Source organism: Sycon ciliatum, chromosome 2, assembly GCF_964019385.1.
Source record: "Sycon ciliatum chromosome 2, ocSycCili1.1, whole genome shotgun sequence".
Taxonomy (NCBI): Eukaryota; Metazoa; Porifera; class Calcarea; order Leucosolenida; family Sycettidae; genus Sycon; species Sycon ciliatum.
In genome coordinates this window covers 39,520,790-39,542,885 of record NC_088644.1, presented here as the reverse complement: position 1 = coordinate 39,542,885, position 22,096 = coordinate 39,520,790, and the positions used below count along the sequence as shown (strand labels likewise).

General features: G+C 49.3%; 1 protein-coding gene across 1 annotated transcript; it reads left to right on the top strand.

The window, feature by feature from the left end:
- Positions 1-79: 79 nt before the first annotated feature.
- Positions 80-21,846, top strand: LOC135810045 (putative uncharacterized protein MYH16). Its single transcript, XM_065323510.1, has 16 exons — positions 80-277; positions 2,993-3,655; positions 4,289-4,477; positions 5,021-5,104; positions 5,664-5,755; positions 6,188-6,341; positions 6,556-6,650; positions 7,342-7,507; positions 7,990-8,241; positions 8,964-9,791; positions 10,407-10,709; positions 11,696-11,787; positions 14,370-16,071; positions 17,200-17,345; positions 20,436-20,556; positions 21,287-21,846. Exons 1-16 carry the CDS (start codon positions 200-202, stop codon positions 21,710-21,712), a joined length of 5,391 nt encoding a protein of 1,796 aa, XP_065179582.1. The 5' UTR covers positions 80-199; the 3' UTR covers positions 21,713-21,846.
- The last annotated feature ends 250 nt before the right edge of the window (positions 21,847-22,096 follow it).

Sequence of the window (22,096 nt, the reverse complement as noted above, 5' to 3'; positions counted from 1 at the left end):
GACATCATATCCATTGTGCACCCTTTTCAAGTTTTTGAGAAAAATGCTCAGATCAAAAATCAAAATTTAATAATTGCTATCATTTCGTGGCAATCGTGAATGAATGGTAGATCTACGTCTTTTGTTGCTGAGCTCTCGTTCTTGTTGATTCCTACATACATGGCCATTCGATACGCGAGTTCGCTACTTCTAAACCAAGATGACAGAATCTCTGCGGCCCGATCAAGTACTAGCGGCTAGTGGGTCGTTTGCGCCCAAGTTCTCACAAATCTTGAGGGTAAGCTAGCGGTCTAAAAATTAATGATTTCAGGAATCAGAATACCGTTCTTCTACATCACTACAATACATGCAGAGATGTGGTACCGATGCCAATGGGGCTGAGGTTTCCACGCCGGCTCTCTGTACACTCGTACCCAAGTTTCATCCGTAATATCTTTACTTATAAAAGAGAGGCACCTGTGACGTGTGTCTGTGTGTGTGTGTGTGTGTGTCACGCTCCTTATAGAGAAGAGGCACCTGTGACGTGTGTTTTTGTGTCATGCTGAAGCGCTGCGGAGCAGCGCTGCCCTGAGCACGCGAAGCGTGCGAACAGTGTAGCACAGTGTAGCTAGCGGAAGCAGCCACAGAAGCACTGAGCACGCGAAGCGTGCGAATCGTGTAGCCACCACCACGTGCTGAGCACGCGAAGCGTGCGAACAGTGTAGGTGGTAGCATGCAGACACGATCAGTACGTGTAGCGGTATTAGCAGCCGCGCGCGCAGAAGCACTGAGCACGCGAAGCGTGCGAATCATGTAGCCACCTAGCCCAGGCCATCATGGCATAGGTAGCACTAGCAGCCGCACAAGCGCTGCGGACCACGTGAACCGTTCTCTGCAAATAGAAACATGCATCTGCAACAAAAGGATTCAAAAGATCTGCACTGACTGCACTCTGCATCTGATCTGCAGTGAAGAGCGCGCATCGCACTTTTGTTCGTAATTTTATGAATTTTTTGAGCCGCTTCATCCGCCACCAGGTGATGGACAACTCTGACCAGCCTCCCGAAGGCGTAACCATGGTAACAGACGTCCCTCCTTCTCCTTCCAACGATGAAGAACCTCCCTCACCGGTACGGTGCACCAGGACTTCAGCGGTCTGGCCACCACCACGTGCTGAGCACGTGTGCTGTTCATGTACTTGCTTCACCCGCATGCCGCCACATTCGGCCAGGCAACGCTGGCCGGGGGTGCTGCTAGTAATAATATAAAAATACTTGAATTGTTTGCAGGCAACCTGCCTACACTCAAGAGAGCACTGCATTTCACACAAATCCATTGGTATCGTTACAACGTTTCGGTCTTTATGACCATCATCAAGAATGAAGTGGACATGGAGAGAACAGCAGTATAAAAGAAGGAGGCAGGCAGGCAAAGCGCGGTACATAGTGACAGCGCGCGTAGAGAAGTGCAAAGCACGTCATGGCGGGTGTGCATTACTACATATACATGACAACACAAGCACAAACGGCGAGGAAAGTAGATACTGCGCTACAGCATTGATAACAGCCCAGTTCCAGTCTCACACCACCAGTGAGGTGTGTAGAGCCCCGCGCCACTCGCAGTAAATAACAGCTGTATTCAGCGCCGGCAAAGCGCACAGGTCAGTACAACATCCCATGCATGATGCTAAATGTAGCTGAGCAAGAAAGATGATTGCAGACCATGGTAGAATGTGGAAGCGGGGCTCTACACACCTCATTGGTGGTGTGAGACTGGAACTGGGCTGTTATCACTGCTGTAGCGCAGTATCTACTTTCCTCGCCGTTTGTGCTTGTGTTGTCATGTACATGTAGTAATGCACACCCGCCATGACGTGCTTTGCACTTCTCTACGCGCGCTGTCACTATGTACCGCGCTTTGCTTGCTTGCCTCCTTCTTTTATACTGCTGTTCTTTCCATGTCCACTTCATTCCTGATGATGGTCATAAAGACCGAAACGTTGTAAGGATACCAATGCATTTGTGTGAAATGCAGTGCTCTCTTGAGTGTAGGCAGGTTGCCTGCAAACAATTCAAGTATAATGAAGCTGCGTGAAGCGTCCTTCAAAATTTTGAAATATAAAAATACCGTAAAATCCCGCCAGAGCGCCCCGTCTCTCCCATCCGCCCCTCCCTGACTTCTTGTCAGGGACGTGATTGATTGTATCCTCGTATGACTCTGTCGCAGTCTGTGATGCCGTACTGTACTGCAGACGCGTGCTCAACCCCGTTGGAAATGTACGCAACAGTGCCCACCCTCTTGACCAGGGATCGCACAAACCCTGCGTTTTGTCGGGTCTGTACGACTCCTGGCTCTTGACCTTTGGTCGGTGTACGAGATGCACGACCAGTTTTCGTAGGGTGAGTACTTTTTCATGTAGCACTGAATGCGGCAAGTAGGACTCGCCCATCCGCCCCTCCCCACCTGAAGCGTCGAGGAGGTAGGGGCGCTCTGGCGGGATTTTACGGTAATATTATTTGACGCATTCTCAAGTAATGTTGTCCATCCCTGAACCCTGAATATGGCCAAGTCGAGGAGTTCCTTGTAATCTTTCTCCATGCATGAAGACCTAGCCTTGTTTCAGATTACATCCATGATGCACATACTCACCACGCTTTTTAAATGCTCTATGCGCTACACAGATATAACTACATGGGTCGGATTCGACAGAACAGGGCCACGGGATGGAGAAGGAGAGAGAGAGAGAGAGAGTGCACGCGCGTGTGTGTGCGTGCGTGTGTGTATATGTGCATGTGCGCTTGTGCGTGTGCGCGTGCGCGCTTGTGCGTGCGCGCTTGTGCGTGCGCGCTTGTGCGCTTGTGCGTGTGCGCTTGTGCGTGTGTGCGCTTGTGCGTGTGTGTGCATTGCAGTGTCAGTAGCATCGATTTGGCACTCTCCATTTACTTTCCGCTTTTATTTGAGGCCAGTTTTTGGCAAAACTACTTTTCCGCCTCTTCCTATTGTGTCTTCACAGACATTGGAGGAAAGTTGCCGTGCTATCAGCTCAGACCCAGCCCTTCAAGTGCTACGCCGCAGTCCAGCTAGTCACCATCGGGTCCCTGACAGGGTACTGGAGATCATAGCACAACACCTGAACAATACCAGCACATCCACCACCACCACCACCGGGACCACTGTAAGTGCGGGCTGGAATGGCTCCACCACTAGCGCGCAGCCAATAGCACAGCATCACTGTACCAGACCCTTGGCCGCGCACGGGGGCGCCGCTCCTGGATTCCTGACTACAAATCTGGCCACTCCGAACGCCAGAGCAAAGCAATCGTCGGCCTTTGCCGGTATCAGCACAGGTGCTGCTGCATCGACTGCGGCGTACACCGCTCAGGTCAGTGCGACTGCTGTTGGCCTTGTTCCGCCACCGCTCACGGATTTGGAGAAGGCAGAATCGAGCCTGGGACTGTCGGACGACGGCGACGGCGATGATTTCATGTCACTGTCCCAGCTCCAAACGCAGCCACTGCCGCTGCTGGTGGATTTCGATGACAGTGTCAGTATTGCGTCGCTGACAGAGGAGAAGTCTTTGCTGCAGCAAGAGCTGGCCAAAGCTAGTCAGCTGCTGTCCAAGATGACACGGGAACGACAGAGCCTGGGCGAGAAGTATGTCGCAGTCAGTGAAGAGGTTAGCGTTGCAAAGATTCCCTCTTGTTTACTGTAGAATATTGCAAGTCCCCCCCCCCCCCCCCCCCTGGTCGTTATGGTTCTCAAAGTCGTTTACTGGGTTTGCACAGTGGCATGAAGGAGAAACACTGACTGTAGCGGAGTGAAGCATAAACCTGCTTAGCCGTAACGCAGATAAAATGTACGTGTGCCATGGTCTCTGAAGCGGGTTCACAGCTGTATGTGTTTACACCGGTCGACTGAGCTTAATAGGCCCCACCACCACACTCCATTATTCACCCCAGTGTCTGGAGATATGTGGATTTTGTAAAAAGAAAAGAAAAAAAAGAGCACCACATGTGACTGTGGTGTAGACAGTTAACCCTTGCCGAATTGGTCACGTCACGACGCCGGTGAATGGTATAATATGCAGCTGCTCCTTGCTCAATACCTGAGCCTACATATGAATCACCAGCCCATTTGTAGCGTGTAGCCTTCATAGACTGTGACCCGTTTTCACCTTTGCCATAGTGGAGACAGACAGCGAATAGTATGACTAGCGGAGCACGCCTTTAAACACCAGACACTGTACTAGCATGAGTATGTTAGTCAGCAGTTGTGGGGCTGCTTATTATTATTATTATTTCCACCGCAGATCGAGAAGTCCATGGTGGCTCAAGATCGCGAGAGGGCAATGTCAGAACAGCTGAAATCTGTGCAGACTCAGCTGCTCACTGTCAGCTCAGAACTGCAGAAACGCGACGAGACATACCAGCGCCAAGTGGAGGCCTATCGCTCAACCCAAGTCAAGCACGCAAAACTGGTTAACCTGTTGAAGGAGAAGGTACGGACAAGGTTGTGAACAGGATGTGTACCAAGGTTATTGTGTTTGACTTCGGGGCTGAGGATGCTAAGGCCCAGATTAAGGTAGCGAAAACAAACGAACACGGTGGGTTAAGCACCGAGCTGTATTCGTGTCTTTACGACACAGGTGTTCCTATTGTTCCTGACCTGCACATTCTTCACTGCCCAATTGTCTTGTACTTCGAAAGCCAGAGCCCGAGAGGATGCAGCTGGCCTGGGATGGATGGCCATCACGGAGAAATTCCTGGACTTTATCATTATTGTGAAGTGCTGTGTGCATGTGAGGTTCAAGCATGTAGGTCTCCTGCTACATAACTGTGGCTTTGTGATGTCCACGACATCCCTTGGCACCATACATCTGTATCAGCTTTGCTGTGATCCAGGAAATTTAGCTGCGACACGCAGACCTGATACACTAGCTTGGCCCTCTTGCTTTCTTGCACTAGTGCCTATTCAGTATTGGTAGTATGGTGTACATGTACATGTATGTGTATGTCGTGTGTGCTGTGCCGCTGTGCTGCAGTGTTTGACCTACAAGTCCCGTTCAACTCAGCTTCACTCTCTTGTAAAGGAGCGGACTGCAGATCGAGAGCAGCTTCAGAAACGGGTATGCTGTATATACTAGTAACATGTCTTTTTGAATGTGTGTGTGTGAGGGGGGGGGGGGGGGTATGGATGAGTGTGGGGAGGGGAGGTGTGGGAGCCGCATGGCCGAGGGGAGGAGAGAGGGGGGGGGGGGGGGGGTGCATGGATCAGTGCAGACGGGGGCCACATTGATGAGGGGAGGAGGAGGAGGGGGTGCATGGATTAGCGGAAGAAGGGGTGCATGGATGAGTGTGGAAGGGGGGGGGGAGGGGTGCGTGCATAGATGAGTGCAAGAGGGTGTGGATAATGGGAGGAGGAGGAGAGGTTAATGGATGATGAGAGGAGGGGGTACATTGATGAGAGGAGGAAGGGGGGAGGGATGCATGAATGAGAATGAGTGCGGGGGGGGGGGGGGGGAATGGATGGATGAGGGGAGGAGGGGGTGGGGTGCATTGAGGATGAGGGGAGGAGGGGCTGGTGAGGTTTCATGGATGAGGGATGAAAGTTCAATGTGGGGGAGTCTTTTGGTTCAACCTTTCCTCACCTTCTTATGAATGGATGTGAATATGTTGTTACCTCAGCTGGAAACTTCACAGTACCAACTGGAAGCATTCAGTGAACAGTCCACAGAGTTGACTATCGCATTGAAAACTCTACAGGACCAGGAAGTGCGGTAAGTTAGTTTGGCCGATACTCATCATGTAAGGAGGCTCGGAGTGCTGCTTTGTAACCAATACGTTATGTTGGATAATCATTGATCAACGGTGCACCTTGTAGAATCTACTGTACTAGATGGCATCATGTGACATCAGTGAACACTGAATATTGTTCTGCATAACCTTGTATACTGCATGCTATACATGTAGTGCAGGGGTCTCAGTTTTCATACATGTATTATGACATGGTCCCTGGTTCGAATCCTGGTGGTGGCAGTCATTTTTTTCTTTGGACATTTCCCGTTTGTGTCTTTTCCTCAAACCAGTGAATGACATTATTGTAAGAACGTTATTGCCTATGTGTGTTGTGAGTAGCCTCTGGCAACAGACTCAGTTCGATCAAACTGTCCGACTTGTTCTGCTGTTCATTTGTATGGTCTGCTTCTTAGCAATAGGCAGGTGGAGGAGAAATGCCGCCGACTGGAGCAAGACGTTGAAACACGGTCGCACGAAAGTGTCAAAGCCTCGGCGTCACACGGTACATTGCTGGAGGAGAATTGTCGGTTACAGCAGCAGGTTCAACGGCTGCAGGCCTGTGAATTTGTGAGTTTCAACGCTGCATGCAGCTACCCATACCTGCTGCCCAATGAAAAGTTACGCTTGTGCTGCTCACCAAAAGCTGATCTAGCCATTCATGATGGCTTCCGCATGTATCAGTTTCCTGTGTGCTTCTTGCGTTCTAACCTAAAAGTTAAAAATACATGCGCAACTTTGTTTGGTTATTGTGTCACTATTTGCAACGGCTATCATTGTGCAGGAGAACGATCAACTGAAGTCTTGTGTGAGGAAGCTGTCGGCGGCAGTGCAGGCCACACAGAATGACCTACACCAGATGAAAGCCTCTGTATGCAGGTAAGACAGAGGTCTGGTCTACCTAAATCAAATTTTCACTAGTTGTAGTGTTCGGGGTACTGAGTCGAATGGTCTTGGTCCGTGGAAGCCGAGACGCTCCCTTCCTCATATATATTATAGGGGCCGGACTGCCTACTGAGTCCAGCATACATGTATGTTGTAATGGTCGGATCTTGCAATCTGTGATTTACAGCAAAACATGCAACAACAGTATGTGCGTGTGTGTGTGTGTGTGTGTGTGTGTGTGTGTGTGTGTGTGTGTGTGTGTGTGTCCCATATGGTGCAGTGGTATGTGCAGCCATTTCTAATCGATAGGTTGCGGGTTCGATTCCCGATGATTATGGTCACACACATCTTTCTTCTCTTTCTCAGACTCCTCCTCACTTTTCTTTCATTCTCCTGGGTGGTTACCAACAGCCAGTGCATGCCGGAGTATGTGGTGTGATGCATGTGCGGGAAAAATAAATAAAAAAAGACCAAAAAGTAGGGATTCACTGGCTAGAAAAAGCCGTTTCATAGCTGTGTGGTGTAGACCAGGCTGAATAGTGGCGGCCAATTCTTCAGCCTTGCAAGCTGTTGAATGGTGCAATCCCAGCACAAGTTGCTATGGCTTCTGCTGTAGCATCGCTATCATCGCCTCCGGCGATGGGCGTCCAATGGTCCAATGGTGTGTGTGTGTGTCTGTTTTCAGAGATCTTTCCCAAGCCGGAGACATGATCACATCGCAACTGAACAGCCTAAAGTCGACCACGTCCACGTCACAGAAGCTTGCTGCTCTCCACTTGAATGCAGTCGCTGGTCGAAGAGACCAGCTCGCCAAAGAAAACAGAAACCTTGAAGCCAGGATAAGCGAGCAGGTAGGCAACTAGCTTCGTTCGTTCGTGTATACATCATTTCACTTACCATCTCCATGACAACCAATATCCGAGTAGGATGAGGTTGATATTATATTTTCAAGGATTCTCCGGAGGCAAATGGAGGCTAACCGCCGGCTTTTAAATTTCGGCCAATGCACGAGAAGGAGAAAACTGAAACTTTTCTCGAAGGTAGCTCAACAAAACTATACATAGCTGAGGAATACCGAGCCTCGGAATTATCGAGTCTCAACTGATTGTTCCCAAGGTTATGTGAAGATGCAAACTTTTACTATGTATTATCCTCTGTTACAACTCTGATGTGCTCCCAGTGGCCAATGATTGATTTCCCTCGTCATTCTGTGCTGAAACTCTAGCCTCAGTTTGAGGAGTTTGAGGATGAACAAACCCCTTAATTTTTGCATGGCGTGTTTTGCAATGCTCTCCGTCATCAACTAGGCTGTGTGTGTTAACAAATTCTTCAGGCGTCACACAACACAGCGCTCTCGGCCAGGCTTCATGACGCTGAGCAGCTCAACACAGAACTATCATTGGAGCTACAGGAAACGCATGAAGTTGTCCAGCGGCTGCAAGAGCATCTGCCCAGCACTGCTGCGCGTTCCCAGCGCCAAGCGTCTCCGACAGGGCGAACTGGTGGTCGTCATCGGCTTGCAGACGGAAGCACCGTGTTCCAAGCAATCCTGGATGTACTGGCTTCGGTGAATGTAGAACTCCAGGTAGGGTTGGAAGTGTGCTGAACTGAACTGTATTCACTGCACAACAACAACAACAACAACAACAACAACAACAACAACAACAACAACAACAACAACAACAACAACAACAACAACAACAACAACAACAACAACAACAACAACAACAACAACAACTACAACTACAGCCCACCCCCACCCGTATGTACTTAGTCCCCACCTACTCAATCTTGCCTTGCTATCTCTCCCTCGCACACTTTGATCTTTATTGGCATCACGAGAAGAAACTGTTAGGCGCTGCATCTGCCGCTAGGGTTTATTGGGTGTTAGTGGCCGTCGTGAGTTCCCTTCGGGAACGGATACGATAATTTACTTTTTTCTTCTTCTTTTTTTTACGAGAAGAAAGATGAATTTGCACCAGCAACAGCAGCTAAAACACGCACAGACAAAATAACAACAAAGGTCAACTCATTATATGGTATATACCTTCTTGATTGTAAGCCAGTATGACATGCAGTGCCTGTCTGCCATGCAGTCCCTGTCTGCCATGCAGTGCCTGTCTGCCATGCATGCCTGTCTGCCATGCATGCCTGTCTGCAATCGCCAGGTGCAACTTGAGCAGTGAATAGAGCATACTAGTATATGTACATGCAAAGGCATGTCATGTTTCATTACAGTGCAATGGCCTAGATTTATAGCTGACCCGCGGGTGAATTATTTGCACGTGGACATCTGCTCCTATCCAGACGTCTGCCGCCGTGCGCCAGGCGCTGAAGACAAGCAACGACCGCTGTCAGTCGCTTGAGGGCTCGATGAAACAGACGGCCGCTGAGTCGTCGACCGTGGAGGCAAGGCTTCGACTTGAGCAGGAGAAGCACACAGTGGAAGTATCCAGACTTGATAGAGAACTGCTGGAAATGCGCGATCAAAATACCCAGCTAAAAGACGGTAACCAACAGCAAACTCAGGGGTTGCTTCAGATCCAGCGCCAACTGAAGTGCAGAACAGATGACCTGAAAGAAAAGGAGAGGGAGTTGGACGAAGCTGCGCATGCCATTGGCGACCTGAAATCCAAGCTATCCTCTGTTGGGTCACAGCTTCATGAACTGGATGCGACCAACAAGAAACTGGTGGCAGATATGGAGACTGTACGTGGTGATGCAGGTGCGCTGAGGTCTGTCCTGGACCAGAAGCAGCAGCAGAGTCTATATCAGAACGAGCGGCATGGCGAGACGGTAAAAGAATTGCAGGAGCAGATGACAGCGTTGCATGCGGATGTGCGCCGCTTGCAGGCTGAAAATGCCGAGCTCCACGCGGGCACCACATCGGTCGACAGCCTGAAGCAATTGTCTGAAACACGCCTGGAAGAGATCAATCTGCTTCAGACGACTATCTCACGCTTGCGCAGCCAAAGAGAGGAGCTCACCTCCAAGAACAGCCTACTCACTCAGGATGACAAGAAATGCCAGGCTTTACAAGAGAGATGTAGTGACCTTGAACGGCAAGCACTGGATCTTGTGTCTCAGGAGAAGAACCTTACTCAATCTCTTGCTCTGCAAACTGACGAGAATCAGGTTGGTTCTTAGTGTAGTAGTGTTATTTTTAGGAGCTACAATGCCAATGTTCTGTCATTGTTATGTCCGGTCCATGTATTTTGTGTTTGAGGGCAGCTGACCAAGGGCTTGAGTTGGGTTAGATGGAACAGTTTCTTATCTGTCTGTGATTGCCTATGCTCTTGTAGTGCATCTTGAAGTGTTTGTAAATGTATGTGTGTGTTTGCTGTCCGCAGATTGAGTATCTGTGTGTTTGTGTATATGTGTGTGTGGGGGGGGGGGGGGGGGGGGCATGGACAGGCGGCTTTTGACAGGTTGCAGCATCCTCCATCCATGCCTACATGCCATCACGTATGTATTAACAGCATACAGTAAAACCTGTCAAGGCCACCACCTGTCCCAGAAGACCACCTGTCCCAGAAGACCACCTGTCCCAGAAGACCACCTGTCCCAGAAGACCACCTGTCCCAGAAGACCACCTGTCCCAGAAGATCACTGGAACCAGGGCCAAGGGAGGCTATTTCCAGTCAAACGACCCTGCGGATAAGGAGACCACCTGGTAACAGAGACCAGATTTTGAAGGTCCCTTGAGCGGTCGTCTTATACAGGTTTCACTGTACTGTGTGTGGTGTGCAGGGTCACTTGAGTACGATACAGCGGCTCACAGCAGAGAATAGGCGTCTGTCTGAAAGAATCGCTAGCTTGCAGGTGCAACTGCAGGCCGTGCATAAGACTTCCATGGCCGTCACCACCGCCACCACTACCAGTGCTGCTGGCCGAGTGACAACTGCGCCATTCCGCCAATCACTCTACCAACGTCAGGAGAGCACTGGCTCGGCGGTGTCGTCGGAAGACGAGGTTGGAACTGGCGAGCAGCGTTCCATGGCTGTTATCTCCAACCTTGAAGAGCACCTGCAGCAGCTGTCGGATCAAAACGAGGTAACTACCGTATTTTCCGGGGTATAAGCCGCACTTTTTTTCGCTAAAAATCGGACCAAAATCGCCCCTGTGGCTTATACACCGAATATGCTTGCGCGAATGAATGCTTAGCATACATCAGTATGCATGCTGACGTCATGTGACATGTCATTCGACTCAGCTTCGCGCCTGTGTTGCTGATCAACATCAGTGGCAGCGAGATTGAAGATAGTGCAGATGACATGGAGTGATCTGTAGAGTGTAGTCAACACAGCACCAACATCTCTGCAGCAACCTGTGGTGCACTAACACTTCATAATCTGATCTAACATGGTATTTAGCTCCATAACCATAATAAATTTGTAGAAAGGCCATTTGTCAATGAGTGTGACAAATCTTGGTTTGTGGGTGCGGCTTATACTCTGAATACCAACTTTTAGTCAATATTTTGCCTCAAAAAGGGGGTGCGGCTTATACCCCAGTGCGGCTTATACCCCGGAAAATACGGTAGCTATGTGCTAGGGAGTACAGCACTGTAGCCAATCACAGTGTGCCAGGGAAGACAGCTGAATGGCGCTGTACATGTATGTGATATCTGTTTTTAGAAATCACTTTGTAACCATGGCTGTTTACTGAATCGGTGATCAGTCTGTGCTTGCGAGTCGTGACACTGGTCTCCTACCCTGCATCCACCGCTATCAACAGCAATAAGACAGGCTGCATGTTGTAATGGGGTTACCGGTGCAGTGCATTGCTCCAGGGCACTCACTGGGCATATCATGATAGACTATAGATAGTCAAGCGGGACTTTAGACTTGCCCCGTGTATGTTGAGATGTCCATCTAGGTTGTGTGCAGCGGGCATGTTATGAGAGCGGTACGTTGCTGCGGTCTAGAAAGGAACTTGTGGCAAAGGGTTTGGTTTAACTTTGTTAGACAGCTAACAGTTAGTGTGAAAGTCAGCTCCGTGTTTTGTTTTACCCCTGTCCAATCTCCTTCTTCTTATAGGTTCTGCAGGCGGAATCAGCAGCGGCACAAACTGAACTAGTCACACGTATAAACGAGCTTGTTGCCTCCGGCGAAGAAATCGGGAGACTCAAGTATGTATGGAGCTTTTAAAGAGTGTGTTTGGAGTAGCCTTTGGCGGATTATGCATGGTAAATTTCTGCATTATGTCCAAATCATGCCAGTGATTATGCTACATTATGCTGGAATTATGCCAATGATGGTGCTATACTATGCTGTGGTCCAATGTAATGGTAAGGTGAACTCAGTACGAACAGTGGGTATGCGATCGAAATGGGTGGAAGTGCGGCAATGTAATGCGTAGGTGGGATCAATGCATGTCCATAAGACATCCAAACTAAGATACTGTAAATATACAAATTTTCGGCAGCTATTTAATTTCGGCTATATTCGGCACCGACCCAAAACGCCTAAATTAAAACGCCGATGAAATTTTTCACAGCATCTGTCGCACTATACCATGCCCTCTACCCCACGCCGAAAAAAATCGCCACCGAAATGTCAAAAATCGTGAAGTGCCGAAATTTTGCAGCGCCGAAATTTTGTATTTACAGTAACATGTAGCTTGCACAGGACTGATAGGAAAGGACAGAATAATCACGTAAAAAATGGAAGAAACGGGCAGGTCGGATGCAGCCCGTGTCAGCCCTACATTAGCCCAAAGATGCGGAATGTTACATGATGTGAAAGCTTACTGAACAGGTTGACATTTCTCAGTGTCCAACTCTTTGTTAGCCACTCCAGTGCGAGCCTTCCGCGGTTGTACTGGAGCATGACGGTGGCTTGTAGGCTATCCTCTAGCACCCCCCTCTGTGATGAAGAGCATGCAGCACTCCAAAGAGAGAATACTCGCTCTGCAACAGCAGATGATGGTGCTACTGTGAATACGAGCTTCGCCTCAAACTGACACGTTGGTAGACCATCCTGTGTTTGCCACCACACCAGCCGTGACGATCCTCTCTGGTGGTCCTGGGCTGCTACCAGGTAAGCAGGCAATTCCTCGCACAGTCCGGCGATGATCTCGTCGTCATCCAAGATGAGTAACCGGCGCAGGTCATTGACCAAGGCAGTGTTCACATTCAGCGGACAGAATATTCTGACGGCCTTGAAGAGTGACACGGGTTGGTGCACAGTGCTGTTGACATGGTTGAAACGGCGCTGGAAGTAGGTCACAGCCGGCTGAATGCTTGCCTTTGCTTCATCCATCAATCTTCGCACCTCATTCTCATCACCGTTGGCAATGTCAGCTGCGGCAGCCCTGGCATTAGGACAGTGGTGAACATGTATGGCTGTGGCAATCTCCTGCTAATGGGCATACACATCGACGCACACTTCCCCATCGCTTTCCAGCAGATAGGTCTTCTCGACGAAGATCTTCCCAATATCGACGACAATGGCCAATTCCATCCTCAGCCAATTCACCTGCAGCCCATCAGTCAGTAGCGCCAGTAGGGCTAGTAGCGCCAGTAGGGCCAGTAGCGCCAGTAGGGCCAGTAGGGCCAGTAGGGCCAGTAGGGCTAGTAGGGCCAGTAGCGCCAGTAGCGCCAGTAGGGCTAGTAGCGCCAGTAGGGCCAGTAGGGCCAGTAGGGCCAGTAGGGCTAGTAGGGCTAGTAGGGCTAGTAGGGCCAGTAGGGCTAGTTTTGAGTTGGCCTCTTGTTTAAAATAGTGAACCATGACTGCACTGATTGCAATGTTCCTTGTGCTACGTCTATCTCCATAGCCTCATACAGTCAGCTTAGATACGGACATTTTGCAAACCTTGTGATTTGTTTGCGTACGAGAATCGGCCGTCGTGAGTACCTGCATACGATTCTGTGGTAGATTCAATGTTGCCGTTGTGAGTACTTGTGTGCAATGAAAGATATGAAAGATAGGAACGCTATGTAAACGATCTTTCCGGGTTCAACCTAAGGTCGACTCAAACCAGTAAAATTATGTATTACTAATCCCCCCCCATTGCATTGAGTCATATTTTTACTGTATTTAAATGCTGCTATTACAAAAGAAGTGGTAGCAAACCTCGGCATTCAGTCAATCCTTGTCTGAATTCAACGATCAAACGGTCTATTCGTATCAGGAATGCCTCAGCTGTCGGCTGGAAAAAACCCGAAGACGATCTGAGGTCCTGGAGTAGAGTTATGACACTCGAACAAAATTTGCTGGCACAAGTCAGCTCGCGCCAGCGTAAATTTAAACACGTGCAAGGGGTTTTCCCTGACTCGCTGCCCACGTATTCACACTTGTAGCTGCATTTCTCAGCTCTCTCCTGCGAAAGCTTTGACCGTTCTGGGATCGAAATAGTTGAAATGCCTGAGAATTTAGTGCCACGCTCGTACATGTACTATGTAGGTCTGGCATTTGAACACTCGCATCGCGCTGCGGCTTTACGCCTTCGGCTCTGTCAATGGCAAACTGGGTATGGCTGCGTTCGTCTTGCTGAGAGCTTTCCATGGAGTCCAAGATTGTTAGAATCCTCCGAAGGCTATCAAAATTACAGCCAGATGAGAATGTGAGTTTGTGAATATCATGCTTCAGCTGAAATAATTTAGGCTCTAAAGGGTTAAATTAAGGAAGTTGGTTGGCTCGAAAAGCGCGAGCTCCAGTGTGGAGAGCAACCGATTTTATTTTTAATGTTCCTCTTTTTCTGTACTTCCAGACTCCTTCTGAAGGAAATGGAGAGCAACATGGAGGAAGCGCAGCGCAGACATCAGCTAGATCTCAAGCAGCAACAGCAGGAGCACAGCCTGCTCGACCAGGAGGTTTCCAGTCTCCGGGCAGCAAACGCCCACCTGGCCAGCCAGGTCTCCAAGGCTTCGGATGAATTCAACTCAGCTCTAATGAAGCGTGAAGCGGAGGTCAAGCTGTTGAATAACAGTCTGGCGGAGGCTACAAGTAGGCTGGACCAAATGGAGGAGGAAATGGAGGACAGAGTGTCTACGAATAACAGTTTAGTCGAAGATCGCGCTCTGCTTGTGTCCTCGTTGAGACAATTTGAAGCTGGACTGCAGCGCATCATGTCAGACGGATCAACTCAGCTGCATATACCCAGTGAGGCGGCGAGCGGAGGTGGCATGCCAGTGGATGCTGCCGTCGCTAGGCTGGTCAAGCATGTGGAAAGTCAAGCAGCTGCTGTAGAAAGGCTGTCTACTCAGCTCAGTGCCACGGAGTACTCACAGCAGCAGCTACGGCTGGAGGCCACCAGGCGGAGAGATGCGGAGCGAGAGCTTGCAGCTGAGATCACTCACCTCCGATCAGAAGTGGACAAGAAGAACCGATCCATCAGAGACCTCACCGGCTTCTACGATCGACACGAGGCAACGTCAGCTCACATATCACAGGAGGTTGGGAACTTACGCTCCGAGCTCTCCGGTACCAAGCAGAAGCTTAGCTCGATACAAGCCGTGAAGGAGTCTCTTGAGCAGGCCCTGAGCACCTCAGAGCAGCAGCTGAAGGAGGTCAACGCCAGAAAGCTGGAACTGCAGGTACAGGTGAGTGGTTTGTCCAGTGAGCTGAAGCAGTACCAGACCGAAGTCACTCGGCTCAGGAACAGTCAAGAGTCGGACGCCAGGGACAATGCCAACGCCATCGAGACTGTTCAGAATGAGAAAGACGCCACGCTTGCAGAAGTGACAAGACAACTGCAACTGAAAACCGAGGAGCTGTTGACAGTACGTCTAGATTGCAGTGACCAGAAGACGGCCAGGGATGAAGCGGAGACACGTCGCAGCGAAGCAGAGGCACAACTGGCAAGAGCGCATCATGCCTTGGAGCAAATGTCCGAATCCCACAGGCGAGAGCTGCACGCGGCCCTGTCGCAGCGACAAGAGGCTGACTTGGAGAACGTGGACAGTGCCCGGCATGTTGCAGCACTTACTAATCAGATATTTGACCTGCGGGCTCAGCTTCAGACAAGTGAAGATGCGCTGGCTAATATGAGACAAGAGTTCAGCCACGTACACGAGAGGCACAATAACCTGAAAGAGAAGCACAAGGAGCTCCGTGTGCAACTGGATAGTATCGAAGTGCAGCTCAACAGTAAAACGGAACAATGTAACGAGGTGGAAGCAAAACTTCGCAAGACAGACAGTGACAAGGACGGCCTATCTCTGGCTATAGAAGAGCTAATGGGTCGGGAGAGGAGCCTTGCGGCAAGGCTGAAGGCTGCCGACAGCAAGGAACACACTCTGGATATGCTGCGAGAGCAAGTTGCCGAGTATGTACAGGAACGCCATTGTCTACATCTATCAGCTAACACAACATCTGCTGGTGCTGGTGCTGGTGCTGGTAGCAACCGTGATCACCTGCATCGCAATGTTACTGATCGGAGAAGAGATGACGGTCGGCCAGACAGAAAAAAGGTATGGTCCCTCTTACACTGGTGTCTTTTGTATCTTTTAAAGAGAAATGCCTCATTTCTTGTTGGATGAGAGCAACGAAGTAAACAAGAAATTATTGTGAAAAGAAGAAAGACAAAATGTTACGAGTTATGACTAACTGTCCACCAACGTAACCAGATCTTAAAGAGTCAGCGAGTGGACGTTGGTGGACAGTTAGCCATAACTCGCAACATTTTGTCTTTCTTCTTTTCACAATAATTTAATTGGCTCACCATCCGAGTTAAATATTAAACAAGAAATGCTGTTCTTTTCGAAACGCGAGTGCACAGTCCAGAGTTCACGGACTGTGCTGGGAGTGCGGTACGCACTGGCTGCACAGTGCGGAGTTGCAGCATGCACATGAAGGTGCATGCTGGTCTGAAGACAGTGTTCTTTTTGTTCTTGGAGCAGCTGGTGCTGCGACCCTGCAGTTCTATTGTTGTTGTTGTGGTGTGTACGAGAGAGTCGAAAAGAACTAGCAATGTTGTTGACACTCCCGCGGCAATGAATGGGAGGAGTGTCCGTCACAAGTTGCGGGGTGCTGCTATTTTGCTTTCTCCAATTTTGGACAGTGTGTGGTAAAGGAGTGGCCTCTTCGCTGCAGGTGAAGTTTTCCCTGGTTTGATGAAAAGTATTCCATGGATCAAACAGAGGAGGAAACAAAGCTAGCTAAGAGTTATGCATCACCATGGTTACTGTCCACCAGATATCCAGGTACCTACCTGACAGCGAGGTCATGTGATCATTGGGTGGATTGTAAATTTGTGGCTCGTAGAAAGAAAATTAATTATTTCTTGTTGCCACACATGTACAGTCCTGCTCAAAGAAATCCAGTCGCGTCACTCAAGAACGCGCCAGGCGTTGCGCAGCCCTAGACCTACAAACGCTGGGCTGTGAAAAGGTGCAAGGCGCAAACTTGAGTGCCGCGACTGGATTTTATTGAGCAGGACTGTACCTTTGGTATTTCATAAGGAGACTATTAATTTTCATGTAGAAAGGGATATGCATGACTGTGCTGTGTGGTTTGTGGCCGACTCATGATAATGCCGCTATGCGTGTTATTGCTCCTCTTTGCCTGCACGCGCAACCCTCTGGTGCCACCGCATACAGTCTCCGCACAATACCAGTCTCATTGAGTCGTCATCAGACTTGCTTGCCGGCTCTGGTCTCAGCGACGGCCCGGAGCAGTGGGCTAGCCAAGCATTCACGGATGGCCGCGGAGAAGCCTCAGCGTCACGCCGAAGACACGGCGCAAGGTCAGGTGCTCTTTTTATCTTCATTTAACCTTTTCCAAGGGATACATGCATGCATCTGGAGAGTCCAGAACTGAGTTACATGGAGAGTCCAGTACTTAGTACTGAGTACTGTAAATCATATTATTTTAACGACCCGCAAAGTTAACGATTTTCTGATTTTTAAAGGTTAACGGTTTGAAAAGTTAACGATTTTCTCAGACAGATTCAATAATACTAGGACTGCTCGTCAAGGACATTCATTCATGATTGTTGTCCATCACATGCACAGTATACCTCGATGTCAGGAGAATAAAGAAAATGAAATTTATCCAGTGTAAGAGCGCAAAAATTCAAATTTTTCGATCTCCCGCCGCTTCGGCAAAATTCATCTGAGAGACTTCGAACTTGTTCGAGCCGACTGCTGAGCGTCTCTGCTATCATCTAGATCTTTCAATTGTTGAATTCCGTTGAGAATTGACCGAGTTACGATCCGTTGAACACGCGCTGCATGCCATAATGTGAAATGATCGATTTCAAGCGTGCGAGGCCCAAATCATACGACTTTTGCTAACGAATTTTAAAATAACGACAAATCTTTGCTCGTTAACTCGTTAGATTTACTTGTTCGTTACATATTCATGATTTACAGTATATGGAGACTCCAGTACTGAGTATATGCCCGCAGTAGACAGTATGCACTACAATACGCCAATTCATTTAGAAGCACAGTGCCGCTCAATGAAATCCAGTCACATCACTGCTCAACTTCTCAAGTAGGGTGCCTGCGCAGCCCTAGACTTGCGAACGCTGGGCTGCGAAATGGTGCAAGGCGCAAACTTGACTCTCGCTACTGGATTTCATTGAGCAGCACTGTTGTACGTGGATTTGCTGTCGTGGACATGGAAATCCAGTCGATTGACCGGGGCCGGCGCCCTCAGTGCGTACAGAATGTCGTTGCAGGCAGTGCACATGCTGATCCGATGCGACCAGCGCGCTGCAGCGCATAACTTACATGATTATGATCAATGTGCGTACTCACGGCTGCATGGCCAGCGCCCTGGGGCCGCTAGACGTGCGGCCGGATTTCCATGTCCACACCAGTAGTACATGTACAGTTAACCCTCAGTGGAACACACCTCCAGGGGACATATGTGGCTGTTCTTTGTTTTCCGAGGTACACTCTATCCTCTCTGGTCTTTTAGATGGAAAGGGATATGCATGACGTAATGCACGACATAACAAACCGTCCGCCTGTTGTCTGCATTGCGATCAGTGTGGCCGAGTGCAACTTACTGTACCTATGTCTGTCTGAACAGTGAATGAGACCAGTGAATGAGACCAGTGAATGAGACCAGTGAATGAGACCAGTGAATGAGACCAGTGAATGAGACCAGTGAATGAGACCAGTGAATGAGACCAGTGAATGAGACCAGTGAATGAGACCAGTGAATGAGACCAGTGAATGAGACCAGTGAATGAGACCAGTGAATGAGACCAGTGAATGAGACCAGTGAATGAGACCAGTGAATGAGACCAGTGAATGAGACCAGTGAATGAGACCAGTGAATGAGACCAGTGAATGAGACCAGTGAATGAGACCAGTGAATGAGACCAGATCATCGTTGCAGAACATACATGTACAGAACTTTAATCGCTGACTGCATCACATGGAGTGCATTCGGTTGCTGGTGAATGATACATCGCCTAGTACTTAAAGGGGAAGTTAAGCCTAAAATCAAATCTTCACCAGTTGTAGTCTTCGGGATGCTGAGTCGAATGGTCTTGGTCCGAGGAAGCTGAGACGCTCCCTTCCTCCTTTATTCCCAATCGAACTCACGCACTTCCACCGAAACTGGGTGACTGCGCCCTACTAGATGGGGATTTGTATGCAAAATGTCACCAAAAGCGCCATTTCGTTCTTATAAAAGCCCGGATGACCGCAATTTGCCCATATGTTGTAGTCTTTTGGACGCTGAGTCCACTGGTTTTGGTCCGAAAAGGCTGCGATGTAGCGTTCGGCCCTTATTCCCAATCGAACATGGCTGAACAAGCGGTCACGTGCTCGTGCGTACACCAGTCACCTGGTCACCGTGCCTGCAGGGCCAGTGCAGGCTACAACTTACAGCATGCTTGGGCGAGTTTCTGTCACTTGAGTCAAACCGTTGAACCTTTGAGTTGAAACTTGATGTGAAAGTTGTCGCCTGCTGGGCCTGTGCTGGCGCGGTGACTAGGTGACTGGTGTACGCATGAGCACGTGACCGCTTGTTTAACCATGTTCGATTGGGAATATGGGCCGAACGCTGCATCGCAGCCTTTTTGGACCAAAACCAGTGGACTCAGCGTCCAAAAGACTACAACATATGTGCCAATTGCGGTCATCCTGGCTTTTATAAGAACGAAATGGCGCTTTTAGTGACATTTTACATACAAATCCCTGTCTAGTAGGGCGCAGTCACCCAGTTTCGGTGGAAGTGCGCGAGTTCGATTGGGAATAAAGGAGGAAGGGAGCGTCTCAGCTTCCTCGGACCAAGACCATTCGACTCAACATCCCGAAGACTACAACTGGTGAAAATTTGATTTTAGGCTTAACTTCCCCTTTAACCAGCAGATTTATCTCTTCTTACCAACTGTTATGGTTACACAAATACTACTAGACCTATGACTGTATGATCGGAACAGCTGTGTGGAGTATGCTTTTCACATATGCACAAGTTTGAGAGATGACTATGGTCTTTTCCCTGCCCTGCACTGGCCGTGTGCAACTTACTGTAATTATGTTCACTGGCCAGAAAAAACCCACTTCATAGCTGTGTGGTGCCGGTAGACCAGGGCTGAATAGTGGAGGTCAATTTTTCAGCATTTCAAGCTGTTGGAAGGTGCCATCCCAGCACATGTTGCTATGGCTTCTGCTGTAGCATTGCTATCACCGCCTCCGGCGATGGGCGTTGAAAGAAGAAGACTAAGAAGAAGAATATGAAAAGCGCGACAGAGAGAAAGGGCTGCAAGCCATGGAGTCATAATATTACTATGTGCATGACATTGTACATGATGTAATGCAAGACATAACAAACCATCCCCTGCTGTCTGTATTGCGATGTGTGCCCCATGCAGGACATCAAGCGATAGCGACACTGTTTCTGACTATCCAGGATCCTCAGCTGAGCTGAAGCTCTCCAGGACAGAGCTAAAAGCGGCCGAGTTGCAGGCCAGGGTCTTTCAGCTGGAGAATGATGTAAGCACATGCACGAATGCTAACTAATCATCCACAGCTGTTCTACTGGCCCTATCACTGTACTTGACTGCAATGTTAGTGCTGAACCATAGAGGGTTGTGGAGGTCCTACAGATGCAGAAAACTTGGCCTAGTACCCAGTCTCGCGCGAACCGTGAATTTTTTAGTGTAGAAGGTTGAAGTGCACTATCGTATCGTCTCCTCTGTACTGGTGAGGGTTTGCGGTGCTGTATCTCTTAGCCTGTCAAACCAGTTATTTATAGGAACTGGAATCGGGTACTCGGTGCCAGTATTACCTGACCCTGTATGCACCAACATGCAATTGAAAATACATAAAAGACTTCAAAAGTTCACGAATGATGATAGAACAGGCTCAAAAGAATGAAGTCCGAACATGGGGAACACACAATTGTGTCTATCTCGCAAGCGCTGTATCTCAACCTCCTTGGACCGAGGCCATTCGATTCAATGCTCAGAAGACTACAGGTTCCGACAGTTTGATTTTCTCTCATACGCCAGCATGCATGGTCACAGGTGTGTTTGCTCTGAATAATGATTTTCTGCAATTTTGCCAAATTCCAGGCATGACTCATCACCAAGGCAATACAACTATATTTGCCAGAGCTTGCGGCATCCATTAAGAAAAGAAGCTGTTCTGTCCAGTTTCCTTGTCCTGACTGCCGTGCGTTTTTGCTGTATGCACTGTGTCTGCTGTGCCGGCTGCATTGCAGAATCAGACACTCACAGCGAAAGTGGCATCTCAGCGGCAGAAGATGCGCCAGACTGCTGACGGCCTGTCACGCAACACCGGCGAGACGAGGCAGATCCACTTGGCACTCCGCCAGTCTCTGCAACAGGTGACGTCCTCGGACATGGACAGCCGCGGCAGTATTGTCTCACCATCTGACCTTTTGGTTAGCGAGTCCGATGACCTGAACCGCACTGCTTCGGCATTGTCCCTGCCACGGTCAAGACGACCGGCATACTCTTCACTTAGAAACGCCCCGGCCAATTCCGCTGGAAATGTCTCAACACTCCGCGCGTCCAACAGAAGTGGTGGCTTCATGCCTCGGAGTGCCAGTACTCCACGCACGGCAAGCAGTGATCTGTTGCTGCGGAGTGCAGCTAATCAACGACGTGGCCATTCGCCAGTTTGATCACCTTCAGGAAGGAAGCCTCGAGCGAGGCTGTGGTTGTCTTGGTTGGCAACGGTGTGCCGATTTGGTTTGAGCTGGTGGCGCTCCTGCCAACTTGCAGTGAAGCTAGTATGGTATGGTAGTGAACTGCAGTGAAGAGAGAGAGAGAGAGAGAGAGAGAGAGAGAGAGAGAGAGAGAGAGAGAGAGAGAGAGAGAGAGAGAGAGAGAGAGAGAGAGAGAGAGAGAAGAGAGAGAGAGAGAGAGAGAGAGAGAGAGAGAGAGAGAGAGAGAGAGAAGAGAGAGAGAGTTGATTGCAGTCAACCACTCCAGTATGTACAGAGCCAGTTTAGACATCAGTATAGATGTCAGTCGGACTGCAGCACTTCTGGATGTTCAGGTCCACC